The 20,119-nt window shown below is 36.5% G+C and overlaps 1 protein-coding gene across 3 annotated transcripts in view; it reads left to right on the forward strand.

Annotated features, from left to right (window-relative positions):
• LOC132510365 (torsin-1A-interacting protein 2-like) overlaps positions 1-18,307 on the forward strand; it is a 38,440-nt gene extending 20,133 nt beyond the window's left edge. For all 3 annotated transcript variants that reach the window (XM_060132349.1, XM_060132338.1, XM_060132328.1), the window contains 4 exons: positions 11,304-11,482; positions 13,477-13,992; positions 16,188-16,289; positions 17,332-18,307. In XM_060132349.1, coding sequence (XP_059988332.1) covers positions 11,449-11,482; positions 13,477-13,992; positions 16,188-16,289; positions 17,332-18,092 — 1,413 coding nt within the window. In that variant the 5' untranslated portion in view covers positions 11,304-11,448 and the 3' untranslated portion in view covers positions 18,093-18,307. The remainder of the gene's footprint in view (positions 1-11,303; positions 11,483-13,476; positions 13,993-16,187; positions 16,290-17,331) is intronic.
• Positions 18,308-20,119: the final 1,812 nt, after the last annotated feature.

Below are 20,119 nucleotides of genomic sequence, written 5' to 3' on the forward strand. Positions count from 1 at the left end.
CTTCTAGAACTACTCTCTGTTATTTTAATGCAGACATAGGAGTGGAAGTTTAATGGAAACTGTGCTGGGGCAACTGGAAAGTACCTACTAAAGCAGAGTCTGTCTTGAGTTGTACGTGACTAAGTTAAGATTCATCTCTAAGTTGTAGGAGAAGGTAGCCCAGGCAGACAGGCATGCAAGAAAGAATTCCATGACATCCAAAGTGTATGTGGCAATCAGCAGAATACAGATATCTGAAAGTGAGTTGAGCCATAACCCTTCTATCTCTTCAGTCTCCTCTGGCAGCCCTTGAGTCTCCATGGAAGCTTGGGAACACAGCTTGAAAACTACTTGTTATAGAGGAAAAATAATAGCTTTGGAGCCAGCTGACCTAGGTTTGTCTTCTGATTCTGGCACTATTAAATGACCTTGGGCATTTTAACCTTTCTGTATCCAGTTTCTTCATCTGTGAAATAGGTTATGTAGTAATACCTACCTCATACTGTTGTGAGGTTTAAATGTGATAACATATGTCAATCATATGGCATGTAGTACGTCTTTAGGACTAGGAAGGGTATAAGAGAATGAGGCAGAAGTTAGAACTAGGGATAAGGTAGAGTCTTAGTTTTAGAACAGGGATTAAAGCCAATTGTTAGAACTTGATGCTGAATTGTTAAAAACTTCTTAAATCCTTCCTGGTGAAGAACAAGATTAATCTTGGGACTGAGGTCGATCCTGTAATTATGTATGTTAAATGGTCTTAGATGTAAAGATTAAGAGGCCTGGTGGGATGAATGACCCAAGGCAAATCATTGTCACATTTTTTAGGCCCATTTATAATCATAATTGTGGTAGATGTAGTTGCTACATGATTTATTATATCACTTGAGACTTTCGCAACACCAAAATAAGCAATTTGAGAAGAGTTGAAGAATATGTGCAAATTTACCCAGGTCATATGTGCTAGAGTCACAATTCAAATATAGAATCAGGATGCCTTATAGTATGTTTATGATACATATATATATTTTTTTACTAGTTGTGTGTTCTTGGGTAAGATTCTTAACATCTCTATATCTCAGTTTCCTTATCTGTAAAATAGAAGGAATATTAATAGTCCATACATCATAAGATTGAGGTTTCCAAGATGGAGTAGGTTGGGTGAGGTCCTACTGCTCTCCCAGCTCTGATTTTGTTCTCATGGGTAGCTTTTCTTTGTCCTACCTCTTCTCAACTGGATATGACAAAATGTATAGGAGGCTGTGGTTGAAGTGTGCCTCTGTAACATAAGTTCATTGTGTGTGGGCTCAGAGTTACCATTACAGGCCTTTCCTTTTTTTTTTTTCTTTTGAATTTTATCTTATTTATTTTTTTATACAGCAGGTTCTTATTAGTTATCCATTTTATACATATTAGTGTATATATGTCAACCCAATCTCCCAATTCATCATACCACAGGCCTTTTCTTTTGATTTTTACTTTTCCTCACAGAAGCTAATATATTTTATTTGATTACTCATTTAAAAAATATATTAACATCAATCATATAGAAAAGTGCAGGAAATCATTCACCTATGTACCCAGGTCTAAAATACATTAACTTAGGAAAGCTATCCCATGCTCTTGGATTGGAAAAATTAATATTGTTAACATGGACATACTACCCAAAGCAATCTACAGATTTAATGCGATCCCTACCAAATTACCCATGACATTTTTCACAGAAATAGAACAAACAATCCTAAAATTTATATGGAACCATAAAAGACCCAGAATTGCCAAAGCAATCCTGAGGAAAAAGGGAAAAGTAGAAGGCATAAGCCTCCCAGACTTCAGATGATACTACAAAGCTACAGTAATCAAAATGGCATGGCATTGGCACAAAAACATATATGGATCAATGGAACAGAATAGAGAGCCCAGAAATAAACCCACACACCTATGGTCAGTCTTCAACAAAGGAGGCAAGAATATACAATGGGAAAAAGACAGTCTCTTCAGCAAGTGGTGTTGGAAAAGTTGGACAGCCGCATGTAAATCAACGAAGTTAGGACACACCCTCATACCATACAGAAAAATAAACTCAAAATGGCTTAAAGCCTTAAACATAAGACATGACACCATAAAACTCCTAGAAGAGAACATAAGCAAAACATTCTGACATAAATCATACCAGTGTTTTCTTAGGTCAGTCTCCCAAGGCAATAGAAATTAAAACAAAAATAAACAAATGGGACCTAATTAAATCTATAAGCTTTTGCACAGCAAAAGAAACCATAAACAAAACAAAAAGACAACCTACAGACTGGGAGAAAATATTTGCAAATGATGCGACTGACAAGGGCTTAATTTGCAGAATATACAAACAGCTCATACAACTCAACAACAAAAAAAAACTCAATTGAAAAATGGGCAGAAGACCTAAATAGGCATTTCTCCAAAGAAGACATGTAGATGGCCAAGAAGCACATGAAAAGCTGCTCAACATCACTAATTATTTGACAAATGCAAATCAAAACTACAATGAGGCACCACCTTACACCAGTCAGAATGGCCATCATTAAAAAGTGTACAGTGGCGCAGTGGTTGAGAGTCCGCCTGCCGATGCAGGGGACTACGGGTTCGTGCCCCGGACCAGGAAGATCCCACGTGCCGCGGAGCGGCTGGGCCCGTGAGCCGTGGCCGCTGAGCCTGCGCGTCCGGAGCCTGTGCTCCGCAACGGGAGAGGCCACAGCAGTGAGAGGCCCGCGTACCGCAAAAAAAAAAAAAAGTGTACAAATTTTAACAAATGCTGGAGAGGGTGTGAAGAAAAGGGAACCCTCCTACATTGTTGGTGGGAACGTAAGTTTGTGCAGCCACTATGGAAAACAGTATGGAGGTTCATCAGAAAACCGAAAAAGAATTACCATATGGTCCAGCAATCCCACTCCAGGGCATATACCCAGACAAGACTATAATTCAAAAAGATAGGGAATTCCATGGCGGTCCAGTGGTTAGGACTCCATGCTTTCACTGCCGAGGGCCCAGGTTCAATCCCTGGTCGGGGAACTAAGATCCTGCAAGGTGCATGGCATTGCAAAAACAAAAAGATACATGCATCCCTATGTTCATAGCAGCACTGTTCACAATAGCCACGACATGGAAACAACCTAAATGTCCATTGACAGATGGATAAAGAAGGTGTACCTATATACAACAGAATACTGCTCAGCCATAAAAAAGAATGAAATAATGTCATTTGCAGCAACATGGATGGAACTAGAGATTATCATACTAAGTGAAGTAAGTCAGAAAAAGAAAGACAAATACCATATAATATCACTTATATGTGGAATCTAAAATATGACACAAATGAACTTATGTATGAAACAAAGACTCATAGACATAGAGAACAGACTTGTGGTTGCCAAGGGGGAGGGAAGGTGGAGGGAGGTGTGGAGTGGAAGTTTGGGGTTAGCAGACGCAAACTATTATATACAGAATGGATAAACAACGAGGTCCTACTGTATAATACAGGGGACTATATTCAATATCCTGTGATAAACTATAATGGAAAAGAATATAAAAAAGAATGTATATATATGTATAACAAATCACTTTGCTCTACAGAAATTAACACAACTGTAAATCAACTATACTTCAATTTGAAAAAATAGATAAAATGCGCTAACATTTTGCCACATATACCTTTTTTTTCTTTTTTTTAGAGGCTTTACAGGTACAGTTGAAACCGATTCTTGTTCTCATCCTATTCCTGTCCTTTCCTCCATAGAAGCAAGCATATATCTTTTCTGTTCATGTGTTTATTTAAACAATGTACAGAGCAATAAAATAGTTGAACACTTTCAAAATTTTATTACTCAGTAACATTCATATATAAACATGTATTATGCATCAATCTGTAGAGATAACCTTACAACATTTAATTTTATGTGTTGGAGTCTGCTAAACTTGGTTGTATTACTGCAGTGCAAAGGTCATTCCATATACCAGACAATGAACACCTACCAGGCTGACAAAACATTACCACTGGTACATTGAGATGGAGCAGAAAAGGTGCATCTTAAAGACAGAGCACAGGGTAGCCACAACAGAAGAAGAGGCACTGAGGCAAATTTGTGTCCCTCTTCAGGGAGGTCTCAGGATATTGAAATAGTAGGCATCCCTCAGCCTACTATCTGTTGATTTTCTCCAGTTATGGAGAATGCAGCCTTACTACTTTAACCTGGTTCACGCCCTCATGGAGACAGTTAAAGCAAAACCATAAGTTTTGGTGCAGATTTCAGGGTCACAGGGAAGTGGAGATAACTACCAGTGATAAGGCTGTTTTCTTTAAGTGGAAAAATGAATCATAACCTCCATAAATGGGGCACTGAAAACCAACATTTCACAATTGAACTTGAAAGGGATTCACTTCATCAGTTCCTTTTTGCAAAAGATACCATCAAAGGTATTTTTTTTTGGACATTCTTATGGAGTGGTTTTTCCTACAGCTGCAGAAAGTCTCCAACATGCCTATTTTCCATCAGCATGAGGCTCTGCCTCACTTCTATTACACAGTCCAGAGATTCCTAATGTATACATTTCCTGGTATTGATTGGACACTGTTGAAAAGATTGACCTGCCTCTGGAATAGTGGCCTCCAGATCTCCCAGATACCCCACCATGTGACTTTTTGTGAGGATGTGTCAAGAACCTCTGTGTTTGTACCACTTCTTCCTTGTAGCCTTGAGGGACTACGTTTTGGCTATGAACAACGATGTTACAAAGGGTCTGAGTGAAATGGGCTATAGGAATGATGTGTGCCTTGTGACAAGAAAGGTGTATATTGAACATTTGTAAGATTATTGAAATATCTCTCATGATTTCTTTGCAGACTGCTTATTGACCACAACCCCGTTTCCAAGTAATACGTTTTTTAAAGCATTCAGTTGTTATTTGAAAAGAAGTTTTTTGAGGATATTCTACATGCAATAAAATGTACAGATTTTAAGTTTGATGACAAACACTACCTCAATAAAAATATGAAGCACTTTCATTACTCCAGAAGGTTTTCTCATGCCCTTTTCCAGTCAGTAGTCCTTCCCCTAGGAACCTCTGATCTGTTTTCCATCACTGCAGACCATTGGCAATTCTAGAACTTCATATAAATGGAATCATTTGGCATATAATCTTGTGTGTGGCTTTTTTCGCTCATCACACTTTTTAGATTCATCCATGTTATGGTATGTATCAGTAGTTGGTTCATTTTTTTTTCATTCGTTCAATTTGTTTTAACATCTTTATTGCAGTATAATGGCTTTACAATGGTGTGTTAGTTTCTGCCTTATAACAAAGTGAATCAGTTATACATATACATATATCCCCACATCTCTTCCCTCTTGCATCTCCCTCCCTCCCACCCTCGCTATCCTACCCTTCTAGGTGGTCATAAAGTACTGAGCTGATCTCCCTGTGCTATGCGGCTGCTTCCCACTAGCTATCTGTTTTACGTTTGGTAGTGTATATATGTCCATGCCACTCTCTCACTTTGTCCCAGCTTACCATTCCCTCTCCCTGTATCCTCAAGTCCATTCTCTAGTAGGTCTGTGTCTTTATTCCCGTCTTGCCCCTAGGTTCTTCATGAACATTTTTTTTTTTTTAGATTCCATATATATGTGTTAGCATATGGTATTTGTTTTTCTTTTTCTGACTTCACTCTGTATGACAGACTCTAGGTCCATCCACCTCACTACAAATAATTCAATTTTGTTTCTTTTTATGGCTGAGTAATATTCTATTGTATATATGTGCCACATCTTCTTTATCCATTCATCTGTTGATGGACACTTAGGTTGCTTCCATGTCCTGGCTATTGTAAATAGAGCTGCAATGAACATTTTGGTACATGACTCTGAATTATGGTTTTCTTAGGGTATATGCCCAGTAGTGGGGTTGCTGTGTCATGGTCATATGGTAGTTCTATTTTTAGTTTAAGGAACCTCCATACTGTTCTCCATAGTGGCTGTATCAACTTACATTCCCACCAACAGGGCAAGAGGGTTCCCTTTTCTCCACACCCTCTCCAGCATTTATTGTTTGTAGATGTTTTGATGATGGCCATTCTGACTGGTGTGAGATGAAATCTCATTGTAGTTTTGATTTGCATTTCTCTAATGATTAATGATGTTGAGCATCCTTTCATGTGTTTGTTGGCAATCTGTATATCTCCTTTGGAGAAATGTCTATTTAGATCTTCTGCCCAGTTTTGGATTGGGTGGTTTGTTTTTTTGATATTGAGCTGTGTGAGCTGCTTGTAAATTTTGGAAATTAATCCTTTGTCAGTTGCTTCATTTGCAAATATTTTCTCCCATTCTGAGGGTTGTCTTTTCGTCTTGTTTATGGTTTCCTTTGCTGTGCAAAAGCTTTGAAGTTTCATTAGGTCCCATTTGTTTATTGTTGTTTTTATTTCCATTTCTCTAGGAGGTGGGTCAAAAAGGATCTTGTGTGATTTATGTCAGAGTGTTCTGCCTGTGTTTTCCTCTAAGAGTTTGATAGTGTCTGGCCTTACATTTAAGTCTTTAATCCATTTTGAGTTTAGTTTTGTGTATGGTGTTAGGGAGTGTTCTAATTTCATTCTTTTACATGTAGCTGTCCAGTTTTCCCAGCACCACTTATTGAAGAGGCTGTCTTTTCTCCACTTTATATTCTTGCCTCCTTTATCAAAGATAAGGTGACCATATGTGGATGGTTTTATCTCTGGGCTTTCTATCCTGTTCCATTGATCTATCTTTCTGTTTTTGTGCCAGTACCATACTGTCTTGATTACTGTAGCTTTGTAGTATAGTCTGAAGTCAGGAAGCCTGATTCCTCCAGCTCCGTTTTTCTTTCTCAAGATTGCTTTGGCTATTCGGGGTCTTCTGTGTTTCCATACAAATTGTGAAATTTTTTGTTCTAGTTCTGTGAAAAATGCCAGTGGTGGTTTGATAGGGATTGCATTGAATCTGTAGATTGCTTTGGTTAGTAGGGTCATTTTCACAGTGTTGATTCTTCCAATCCAAGAACATGGTATATCTCTCCATCTGTTTGTATCATCTTTAATTTCTTTCATCAGTGTCTTACAAGTTTCTGCATACAGGTCTTTTGTCTCCTTGGGTAGGTTTATTCCTAGATATTTTATTCTTTTTGTTGCAGTGGTAAATGGGAGTGTTTTCTTAATTTCACTTTCAGATTTTTCATCATTAGTATATAGGAATGCCAGAGCTTTCTGTGTATTTTGTATCCTGCTACTTTACCAAATTCATTGATTAGCTCTAGTAGTTTTCTGGTAGCATCTTTAGGATTCTCTATGTATAGTATGTCATCTGCAAACAGTGACAGTTTTACTTCTTTTCCAATTTGGATTCCTTTTATTTCTTTTTATTCTCTGATTGCTGTGGCTAAAACTTCCAAAACTATGTTGAATAAGACTGGTGAGAGTGGGCAACCTTGTCTTCTTCCTGATCTTAGTGGAAATGGTTTCAGTTTTTCACCATTGAGGACGATGTTGGCTGTGGGTTTGTCATATATGGCCTTTATTATGTTGAGGAAAGTTCCCTCTATGCCTACTTTCTGGAGGGTTTTTATCATAAATGGGTGTTGAATTTTGTTGAAAGCTTTCTCTTCATCGATTGAGATGATCATATTGTTTTTCTCCTTCAATTGGTTAATATGGTGTATCACATTGATTGATTTGTGTATATTGAAGAATCCTTGCATTCCTGGGATAAACCCCACTTGATCATGGTGTATGATCCTTTTAATGTGCTTTTGGATTCTGTTTGCTAGTATTTTGTTGAGGATTTTTGCATCTATGTTCATCAGTGATATTGGCCTGTAGTTTTCTTTCTTTGTGACATCTTTGTCTGGTTTTGGTATCTGATGGTGGCCTCATAGAATGAGTTTGGGAGTGTTCCTCCCTCTGCTATATTTTGGAAGAGTTTGAGAAGGACAGATTGTTAGCTCTTCTCTAAATGTTTGATAGAATTCTCCTATGAAGCCATCTGGTCCTGGGCTTTTGTTTGTTAGAAGATTTTTAATCACAGTTTCAATTTCAGTGCTTGTGATTGGTCTGTTCATATTTTCTATTTCTTTCTGGTTCAGTTTCGGAAGGTTGTGCATTTCTAAGAAATTGTCCATTTTTTCCAGGTTGTCCATTTTATTAGCATATAGTTGCTTGTTCAATTATTTTTGAATCACTCTATATATTATTGTGTTTATTAAATTTTATATAAATGCTTTAATATTGTACCTTTATAAATTTTTGATATCTAACTCATTAATTTATATACAATATTATGTTTTAAGAATATACTACAATGGGCTTCCCTGGTGGCGCAGTGGTTGAGAGTCCACCTGCCAATGCAGGGGACACAGGTTCGTGCCCCGGTCTGGGAAGATCCCACATGCCGCGGAGTGGCTGAGCCTGTGAGCCATGGCCGCTGAGCCTGCGCATCCAGAGCCTGTGCTCCACAACGGGAGAGGTCACAACAGTGAGAGGCCCGTGTACCACAAAAAAAAAAAAAAAAAAGAATATACTACAATTTAAAAATTCCACTTCCTTATTTATGGACATTTAAGATTTTCTCATTTTTCCTCATTTTAAACAATGCTGCTACAAACATCATTGGGCACTTGAGGAAAAGTTTCTCTAAGGTATATGTCTAAAAGAATTGCCGATTTATAGAATGTGTGTGTGTCTTAACTAGGTATTGCCATATTGCTGTGCAAAGCTGTAACAGTTTACTTCATTGCCAGTAAAGATCTCTGTATCTCCAAATCCTCACCAACACTTGGTATTGCCTGATTTAAAAATTTTTGCCAATCTGGTGGTTGTGAAATGGTATCTCATCATTAATTCATTTTGCATTTCCTTGACTAAGTTTCTTACCAATTCAGTAGACTTTTAGATGTCCTCTTTATTTAACTGCTTGTTCATCTCTTTTGCCCACTGCTTTTAAAATAGCATTATTTGTCTCTTACTGATTTGCAGTAGTCTTTATGTATTCTAGATATTAATCTCTTAATGATTATATGTGTCGCTGATATCTTTATAGTCAGTGAATTTTTTAACCATGATTTTGATGATTTGTCTAGAGATTAACATTTTTAACGTCATCACATTTGTCAAAGTTCCCCTTATGGTTTGTATATTTTATATCTTGATCAAGAAAACCTTGAGATTATAAAGGTATTCCATGCTTTCATCCAAAAATTTCAAAGTTTTGCTCTTTACATTTAGGTCTCTTATCTGCAATTGATTTTTGTGGAGGTAGAAATCTAATTTTTTTCCCATTTGAAAAGTCATTTGTCCCAAAACTATTTATTCACTGATCCATTCTTTTTCTTTTGTCACTCAATTTCCTTTATTTATGTATGCATATATTTCTTGTCTCTCTATTCTGTGTAATCTGTCTCTTCTTACACCAATGCCCTATTGTTTTTAACATCTTGATATATCTGGTAAAAATATCCCCCCTTCTTCAAAATTCTTTTTTCTTTCTTCAGAATTATCTTGACTCTTCTCAATCCTTTACTGCTCTTTGTGAATTTTAGGGTCAACTTGTTCATTCCATAAGAAACATATAACAATAAAAAAATTGTCTCGAGATTTTGTTTCAAATTGCAATGAATTTATAGATTAATTTGGAAAGAAGTGGCATTAAATGGCTTTGAGTCTTACTGTCTATATGTATTTCTCTATTTAGGTCCTTTTTATGTCCTTCAGTAAAGTTTTATACTTTTCTCCCTAAAAGTTCTTTTCTTAAAAGTTTATTGAGGTATAATTTACATACCATAAACTTCACCCTACTCTAAAATTCTTGCATATGTGTTGTTAGATTTATTACTAGGTACCTTCTAGTTTTTACCATGAGGTACCTTACAGTTATTGTGAATAGCATCTTCGCTTTCTAAAATTTTTGTAACCAGACTTTATTTTTAAAGGATTGGGGACTTTTTATTTTCTATCACAAAATAGGATAGGAGGTAACCCTCATTGCAACATATGATGGTAATGAAAAGGAGATGTATAAGCCTAGTCCCAGGAGTCTGAAGCAGATAAAAGGGTGACAAGGAACCCTCCAAATCTGAGACTTGTTTCTAAGTGTTCACACCAGCAGAAAGGAGGCCTGTTTTTAACCCCTCCCTTCACATTCAGTTTATAGTTGACACCACTCTATTCGTACATTCAAGCATTCATTCACTTATTCATATTCTTTTAAATTAAAATATGGGGTTCTTGCTGTATACTAAGATCTGTGCTAGGCATTTGGGATTAAATTTTTTAACTTGTAAAATTAGATTTTATAAAAGAGTGTTGTGAGAAGGACACAAAAAAGGCTAGTTGACTAACTTCTCAACTAGGCTATCCAAAAAATGTAGCACTTTACAAAGCTCTTTCACATATTTTTATATTTAGTCATCATAGCAATCCTTAATCATTTTTATAGATAGTGAAGGTTAAGTAACTTTGAGTGGTATGGTTTTTGACAAAAAATAAGATTTAACTATAAAATGACATGATTAAGTTTTTATTGCTTATAAATTGCCTCTGATTTTTATTCCTTTTATATACAGCTCATAATCATTTATTTTTTTGTTTTTTCTTACAGAAACATTTAATTAAAGACTATAGAGTAAACATAATGTCTTAAGATCATAATCATTTATATTTAGTCTTCTTTGAGCACTGTATAGAAGAGCGTTGTATAAAGAGATACCTGTCTCCATATTTTACAAAAGAATACTGTGTGAAAACCACTAAGAAGGCAGTGACTAAACACAAAGTGTGTATTTCCTCTTCCTAACACCAAGACAGCCATCTTAGTTTGTAGGTAGCCCATGTGCATTGTTACTTGTTAATGATAAGTGAAAGCTTCTGATAGGCAAACTCTGAGAAATTTATATGGGACAGAAATTGAAGACATAAAGGAAATCTGCAGTGATTAACTCAACAGTGACTTAAATTTTTACTCTTAGAATTACTTTTCATTTCAGTTTCAAAGATGTTCTCTTCAAGATTCTGATCACTTGGTCTTACTTTTTACATCCTTCCAGACACATTGGAATGTATTAGAAGGCTATGGCATCTATACAAGGTTAATAATCTGAAGCTTTTCTTCAGTTTGTAGTCTAAGATTTGGAATATGATCCTCATGAAAGCCAGAAAACACTTTCTCTTCACTAGAAAAGTTTCAGAGAGGAAATATTACTCAAACTATACAGATTTAGTAAATAAAGCTGAAATTGGCATTTCTCCCATGTATGAATTAAAAAGTCATTTAATTTTTTTCATTTTATTTTAGTCACTGTATATATGCCTTGTTTCCTGGGTCCACGGGAAACATGAGCCTGTTGGGACTTGGGACAAGAAGAAAACAAGACATCTGCACAAGGAAAACCAGACACTAACAAAAAGTATCCCAAAGTCTGAAGAGATAAAACGCAAACATGACCGACAGAGGACTTAGGGATCCTCCAGAGGGTAAGACTAGTTTGTACAACACTAGGTTTGTGCTGTAGGAAACTAGGGCTGTGCTAGAGAGAAAGTCTCTGGTGACTAAAACTGAAGTTTGGAAGTAAAAAAGAAATTAACTTAATTGCTTAATTTGTTATGATTCCTATTCTTTGATATTTACTGAATTTTACCATAATACCAGACCCTAATTATGAAAAAGAGTTATATTTTAGAGACTCCCATAGTAGGAAGCTATAGTATTGGAAAAATTACAATGCATCTTAAAAAAAGATGGTAGACAGATCTTTAGAGTTACATTTTTAAAAATCAAGTAAGCTATATATATGCTATATATTTAGAGGGGGATCTTTCAGTTATAAGGAAAGATGAAATTTAAATTCTTCATCCTACTTACGTGTATGTGTCTATATATATATATGATATAAAATAGGCAAAATATGAAGTAGGTTTTTCAGAAGAGAAGGGTATATTTAAATATTTTATTAAGGATATTTTTAAATATATGAAAGTAGAACAGTATAATGAAGTCCCATGTACTCAAAATCTAACTTCAACTTTTACCTACATAATAGTACTCTTGCTGCCTGCCTTGGAATAGTTAAATGCAAACCCAAGACATTATATCATTTTATTTGTCAATACTTTAGTTTACATCTCTTAAAGATAGATTTAAAAACTAAAAAAAAGAACCAAAATAGCATTAGCACACCTAAAAAATAAATTAATCGTTATTCCATGCTGTCATCATATATACAGCCAGTATTCACATTTCCCCCATTGTCTCATACTTTTTTTTTTCTTCACCGTTGGGTTTTTAAATTCTTTTTTCTTTACGTTTGGGCCACATACTGCATTTGATTGATACATCTTTTTGGTTGCTCTTTTTTTTTTTAAGCTTTATTATGGAAAATTTCAAACATATAAAAGTAGAGAGAGGAAATGAATCTCATGTACCCATCAAACAGCTTCATCTGCTGTCAACATATGGCTAATGTGGTTTCATTTATACTCCCTTACTTCTCCTTACCCCCATATCATTGAGTTGAAGCAAATTCTAGGTGTCACATAATTTTAGCCATAAATACTTGAACACTTATCTCTAAATGATAAGGATTTCTTTGTAAAAACACTCTCACAATACCTTTATCATAAATAGAAGATGAACAATAATTCCTGAGTCTCATCAAATATCTGGTGTTCAAAGTTTTCTGATTATATCATAAATATTTCTTTAACAACTGGTTTGCAGCACAGTGAATCTAAACAGTGTGGTCCACACATTGTTGATGTATTCAAGTACCTCTTAATCAATAGGTTACTCCTTTTTTTTTCTTGCCATTTATTTTTATTTCCTGCTGTTATTAAATAAACAAAGTCTTTTGTCCCTTAGAATTTCCCTCATTATGGGTTTTGCTGATTACATTCCTGAGGCATAATTTAATGTATCCCTCTATCCCTGTGTTTCTTGGAAACTGGTAGTTAGCTCTAGAAGCTTGATCAGATTCAGATTCAGTTTGGCAAGAATACTTCATAAGTGGTATGGTGTACTTCCTATTGCATTGAATTCGGGAGGTTATAGTAATGTCTGGTTTTCCTTCTTTTTGTGATGTTAAGATTGATCACTGGGTTCAGCAGTTGTCAGTCTCATTCATCTCGTTCATAAAATTCCTCATTATCCTTTTGCATAATGGTTTTAGTTGCTGTTGATGATTATTGCCTAGGTCTGTTATTTCATTAGGGAAGAGGATGTATTTAATACTACCAAAAATTGGTTTGTCATTCAAAATAGTTTTACATTCATATTATTTGTTAGATTAACATGATAGTGAATTTGTTTAATCAGTCACCTTTAGTGAAAATCAAGAGAAGTAATGTTTAGGAGGAGTGCCTCATAAGCCATAAAAATCTATATAAATATTTTTATTAATCAGGGACCTTGTTAAAATACAAAAATATAGGGAAATTTTTTAAATAAAAATTATAAATTTTTATCTCAATAGACCCTCAAAAGGATTTGGAAAATGATCCATCAATAAATTGTCAGGCACAGGAGACTACAGTGACAGCAAGTCCCACTGAAGAAGCTCAGACCCCAAACCCTGCCTCTGGTCTTAACAAAGACCACCAAGAGGTAGCATCAGTTGGTCCAGGAAGTGCAGATACAGATGATCAATCAGAAAGTCCAGATGAAACAGATGATAGGAAATATCCAAAGGATACAGAAGGTGAGAACAGCCAGAGTTTCCAGGGTGGAGAACAAGGGCATCCGCTCCCTTCAGAAAGTCTGGGTGAAGACCTCTTGGATCCAGAACCCAACTGTTCTCCAAGTGACAAGGTGGGAAGAACAGACACACACTTAGTGAGCAGCTCTGCAGCCCTCCCTGAGCATGTGAGCGACAGACCCGGAGCTTTGCAGGAGCCACCTGTCCTTGACCCTCAGGATACCCAGAGTCCTGGGCATTCCAGTGCAGGGCTGGAGAGCCAGGACACACTGAGGAAGCGACTGCCGGCACCAGGTGAGAGAACCCCTGAGCTTGTCCTGTTTTGTACTGTTCTTTTCAGAGAACTTCTCTTTCCTTCATAGGATTAAGGCCTTTGCACCTTGCCCAAAGTCACATAAAGAGATATAACTGACTTGAGATTAGAATGAGGTTTCTCATATCCTAAACTAGCTCATTCCACTACATTAAGTTGCTTCCCACACATAAGCTGCATTTTTTAACAGTTTTTATTTATTTGCTATCTGTATTAATCCAGTATGATTTTTTTTTAAAGGCATGACTTTTAAAAAATTTACCTCTGGCTTTTTCTTTATTTCTAATGAGCATATCTTCACTTTCACTTTTTAAAATCTTTTACTTTGGGGGAAACTAAATGCTACATAAATCAAGAGATAGGTATATTTAAAAACCAACATCAGTGGTATAGGACCCTTAACTCGGTCATCTTTCAGTTTTATAGGACTTTAAGCAGATTAATTTTTCTATACCTGATTTTCCCCACTTGTATATTAAGGAGAACAGCATCGTATCATTCCTTACAAAGATAATAGTTGGAATGTGCAAGGTCTTTACATGGGAACTCAAGAGATGAGGATTCTAGTTGTGGCCCTACCACTTCCTAACTTGGGTGAACTTAGGCAAATCTCTCAACTTCCTGGTACTTCAGTTTCCTATTTGCAGACTGAAGAAGTAGGACAAGATGCTATCCAGCTGGTCTCTTCCAGCTTTTTTTACCTTCTGTGATTTTATGGATTTGGACTGTGTGGATTTGTATTTTATAAGTACTCTGAAAGCTCAGTCTGAAATGCCTATTTGCCAGAGCAAAGAAATATAAGACATTCTGTTCATCAGGGACTTGACTAAGGGCTAGAATTCCATGTTTCACCATAAGTCAATGTCTGGTCTCAAATATATGTTTCATTAGTTAATATTAGAATAGTCTGTAACTTCAGGGAAGGCAAGGGCTATGTCTCTCTCATTTATTGTGTTTCTGTGGCACTTGGCACAGAGAAGTGACTTTATGAATATTTGTTAAGTGAATGAATGGATATGATTTGTATGGACCACTATCTGCCATCAGACTTTCACCGGTATGCAGGGTCACTGAGTAGAGGAAGAAAATACTGTTTTAAAAATGCAGTTTATGTGTGGGAAGCAACATAATATAATGGAATGAGCTAATCTAGGAAATGAGGAACCTCATTCTAATCTCAGCTTGGCCATGTCTCTTTATGTGACCTTGGGCAAAGCCCTTAACATCCCTGGACCTTTTGTCACAATAGGTAAAGTAGGGGGCTACAGTAGGTGATCATTAAAGATCCTTTCAGTCCTTAAATTCTGTGACATGATATTTTAAAAACTCCGTGTTTTGGTGTGATATAACTAAATGAACTATCGTTTATAGGTGAGGATGACTCTACTTCTTTATGTTAATAGAGTATGTTATTTGAGTTATTTCTCCAGTAAGGGTTATGGGCAATAGTCAGCTTTCATTGTTATATGAGGTACCTGGCTGGGGTCAAGCACACATCTAGACTCTAGAGTGACTTAGCTCAGAGTCTACAAAATACTGCCCTCCTTTTCACCCACACATTTTATGATTGGTGTCTCACCCAACACCTACATTTTTATATAGTTCATAACTTTTCTTAACCTTGTATTCCTTGCTTTGTATACCTCGTTCACTAAGTTTCAAGCTTGCTTTTGTAAGCTATTTTGCAAAGGTAAGCTATTACTGTACAGTAATCTCTCCTGTCTCTAAACTTAATGTCTCTGTTATTTGTATATTAGGGGGTCTTCAGGAGCCTTTTGAGATGTGAACACTGGAATTAGAGCATCATTGCCCTGTGATGTTGAGTCTTGTGTACATTATTTCTTAAATCCCTTCTTAAATCACATGTTAGATACGTTTGGCTGCAATATTAGGATGCTTGTTTCTTTGTCCTTGATGTAAGAGCCAGTGAAGGATTGTGGGTGTAGCAACACTATCCTGAAGTGAATTTCACAGCATTTCATTTTATTCTAAGTAGAACAAAGGTAATGGTGAGCTGTAAGGAAAAGACAGGAAGTTAGCTTTGTATAAAACAAAATTTTATAAAGTATGGAAATCCTGTCAGGTAATTCTTTGCTTCGGTAAGAGGTATAAAGGTACACACACTCTCATTAGTGTACTGTCTAAAAATAATGTTCCTTTTTTTTTTTTTCCCCAGAGGTTGAGAGACATCAACAAGAAACACAAAAATTGGAAGGAAACAAGGAGAATGTACAGGATACCATAAGGAAGATTAATAAAAAGGATTTTCGGAGCTATGGTAAGAACAAAACTAGTCTTACTGTAGTGATTCACATTCAGAAATTCTCAGAGAAGTACCTAGAAAACTAGCAGATTTAAATAGTTTTAACATTGTTTTAATATTTTTTTTTAATGTTTGATAGTAATATTAGAATAGAGCAATAGAGTTCTGGGGATTTTTCCCTTAGGGGTGGCAGCCAATATTTTGGCATCCTTAACAAAATGGGAATTCCCACCTGAGGAAGGGCTTTTCATAAACAAGAAACTAAAACTGTTCTTTTTTTAATTGAAGTAAAGTTGATTACAGTATTGTGTTAGTTTCAGGTGGACAGCAAAGTGATTCAGTTATATATGTATATTTTTTTCAGATTATTTTCCATTATAGGCTATTATAAGATATATGAATAGGGCTTCCCTGGTGGCGCAGTGGTTAAGAGTCCGCCTGCCCATGCAGGGGACACGGGTTCGTGCCCCGGTCCGGGAAGATCCTGGAAGATCCCACATGCCACAGGGCGGCTGGGCCCGTGAGCCATGGCTGCTGAGCCTGCGCGTCCGGAGCCTGTGCTCCGCAACGGGAGAGTCCACAACAGTGAGAGGCCCGCGTACCGCAAAAAAAAAAAAAAAAAAAAGAATATAGTTCCCTGTTAAAGCTGTCTTTTCAATGAAAAAGAAAGTATTAACTTCTCAAACGGCATTTTTACATTTTGACTGTTTAGGAAAAAATGGCCTATCTACAGGTAGGTAGTAGATACTTTTGAGATGGTAGAAGAATATACTGATAGTTCATTTCTAAATCACATCAGTAGCTATAGCAAAAAATATACAAACTTAGATTTTACCTTTTAACAAAGATGTTGTTACCTTCAAATTTCTTCTTAAGAAATTAAAGAAAAAGTATTTCCAGTAGATTTCAACAGCTGAAAGTTTAAAGGACTTAGGCAAAAGAAACTCACCACAGGCCAGTAAAATCTGACAGCGTATCTGCCTTTTTTCAGTTTACCACAGGCTTTACTTCTGACTCACATTCTAATTTTGTCTTTTATTTTCTGTTTCTCTGATAGGCTCCATCTTTCTTGGCTTCCTGGTTCTGATTCTTGTTTTGCTAAGTTCTGTTAGTAGCTATTATTCCTCTCCGGCCCAGCAAGTGCCCAAAAATCCAGCTTTGGAGGCCTTCTTGGTTCATTTCAGCCATTTGAAGGATAAATTTCCAGGCCAGAGTTCCTTTCTGTGGCAGAGAGGACGTAAGTTTCTCCAGAAGCACCTCAATGCTTCACACCCCACTGAGCCAGCCACCATCATATTTACAGCAGCTCGAGAGGGAAGAGAGACCCTGAAGTGCCTCAGCCACCACGTTGCGGATGCCTACACATCTGCCCAGAAAGTCTCTGCCATTCAGATTGATGGAGCTGGAAAAACCTTTCAGGACAGTGATGAGGTCAAGCATTCAGTTGACGAGAAGCTGAGCTCTGGATTTGAGAAGGGCCGGAAGGCTGCTGTGGTCCACCGCTTTGAATCCCTTCCTGCAGGCTCCACCTTGATCTTCTACAAGTATTGTGACCATGAGAACGCTGCCTTTAAAGATGTGGCCCTGGTCCTGACCATCCTACTGGAGGAGGAAACATTAGAAGCAAGTGTCAGCCCAAGGGAAACTGAAGAGAAAGTGCGAGATTTACTTTGGGCGAGGTTTACCAACTCTAACACTCCCAGCTCCTTCAGCCACATGGATTCAGACAAACTGAGTGGACTGTGGAGCCGTATTTCCCACCTGGTGCTGCCTGTCCAGCCAGTGAGGAGCATAGAAGAACAGGGCTGCTTTCTATAAGCTAAGCACAGAGTGGTTATGTTCAGCATGGGTTTATTAAAAAGTCAGTTTAAAAGCCTTCCATTTATATGGAAGGAGGTTGACGAATGTGAGGAAATAGCCTGGAAAGCACAAATGAGCTTATTTGAGAAAAGAAATTTTCATTTTTTACTTTTTGTAAAATCTTTCTAATCTAAGCTTGACAAAGCTAAAAGTTGACCTGACTTTTTTTCCTTGCCTTTCAAGCAAATCAGATATATATAACTGAGGAATGTTCTTCAATCCAAAAGTAGAGCAACAGAATCATTACATGGGAAGATAATCTTCTCAGTAACTACAGAGTGATTTTTGTTTTCTTGCGGCTCTAAGGAGCCTTTCGGATAGTATTTGGACTCAGATTAAAGCAATTACAATTATAAAACTGAAAATTTAAAAAAAATTTCTATCACATGTTAAATATTTTTAAAATTCATTTTAATAACCTAGTTGTGGGATTACATCTTATGCTTTTTTGCACTTTTGAATAGTATGAAAAAGGAAATAAGAATTCAAATACTTACTTACCTAAATACTATATGTAAGGCACTGTGTTTTTGTTCCGTTAATGAGCTCTGAGGGAAAAGCAGCTGTGCTCAAGAAGTGTTCTTAAAAATTGAAAACAATGGGGGAATTGTTTATAATCACTGCAAATGAAGAAATTCCAATTGGCTGTGTCTTCGCTTCAATTTTCTTGAATGATTTAGAGCAGTGGTTTTCAGGCTGTCTACTGGCACCCCTCCCCTTTGTATCAAAGAAGTTCTTCTTTTTCCCATTTTATATATTGGGCTCCTCCGTAAGATTTAATTGGATTTAATTGGAATAAAGAGTTCCACTAATAATGAAGTTTGAAAATCACTGATTAAGTGAAAAAGCATCTTGGAAGATAGGAAAAAAATAAAAATATTAAAACTCATGAGTAGGTTGAAAATAAGATACAGGTTTATCAAGAGACATGCTATTTATGAAGAATGAAGACTTACAGATGAATAGCAGAATGTATAAACTAGTATTTACTAGCATATTTCTATGCTTTTGGTTAATCTCTGTTATCATTTCTGTCTCCCCGAATGGAATTTTATAATTGTCTACAATGAGAGTTTGAGTGCTTTAAGCAGAACAGATTTTAATAACCAGTTGAATCATAGATTTTTATACAGGTACATTAGCATAACTTTACCATACTGTTTACTTATTATACAGTGATGGAACGTTTATCTAATGCAGTTCATTTCTTGGCCAGCTAGTTAGAAGTATGATTAGGTTAACAATTAGAAAAATGCAAGAGATGCTATACTTAGTGAGAGGAAGTGGAAATGGTAGATAGATTCTAAGAGGTTTTAATAGCTAGTATGAATTGTTGGACCATGTTCTGTGATTGTAAGAAAGCTTGAGAAAGATGTTTATGGAGACAGTGATTGTTGATGTGCATCTCAACCCCAAAGGCAGAACTTCAGTAAAATGATCTTGACCTAATGAAGGATTTGTCCCATTACATGGCATACCTAGGAACTATTACCATGAACCTGGAATATTTCAGTTAGGTTTTGGCCTCTGAAGTCATGTGACTAAATTATGGAAGGATTTTCGGAAACAGTAAGAAGATATAGGGGTCTTTGTTGATGCCTAAACAGAGAGCATAAAGACATGGGGGGAAGAATCTATTTGAAAGTGTTTGTCACAGGAAAAACAGATCTGTTCTAACCAAGACCTGACATTGTGCTCAATTGAACGTAAGGCCATACCTAAAGGAACTGTTTTCATTTGGGACTTTGTGAAGGACTCTTCCGCTAGATTTGAGGAGAGACCTTCCTGAACAAAAAGTTAAAGCATAGTGAATATAATATCAATCCCATTTAAAATCAGTGGAAATTGAAGAAAAATCTATATGCCATATTCAATATTTTTTGATATTTCTGGATCTCAGATGCTAGCATTACATCACACAAAACCATTGGTGCCTTGTAGAACTGGTGCCTGCTGACCTGTGCTACCTCAGATTTATAAAGAAC

Source organism: Lagenorhynchus albirostris, chromosome 2, assembly GCF_949774975.1.
Source record: "Lagenorhynchus albirostris chromosome 2, mLagAlb1.1, whole genome shotgun sequence".
NCBI lineage: Eukaryota > Metazoa > Chordata > Mammalia > Artiodactyla > Delphinidae > Lagenorhynchus > Lagenorhynchus albirostris.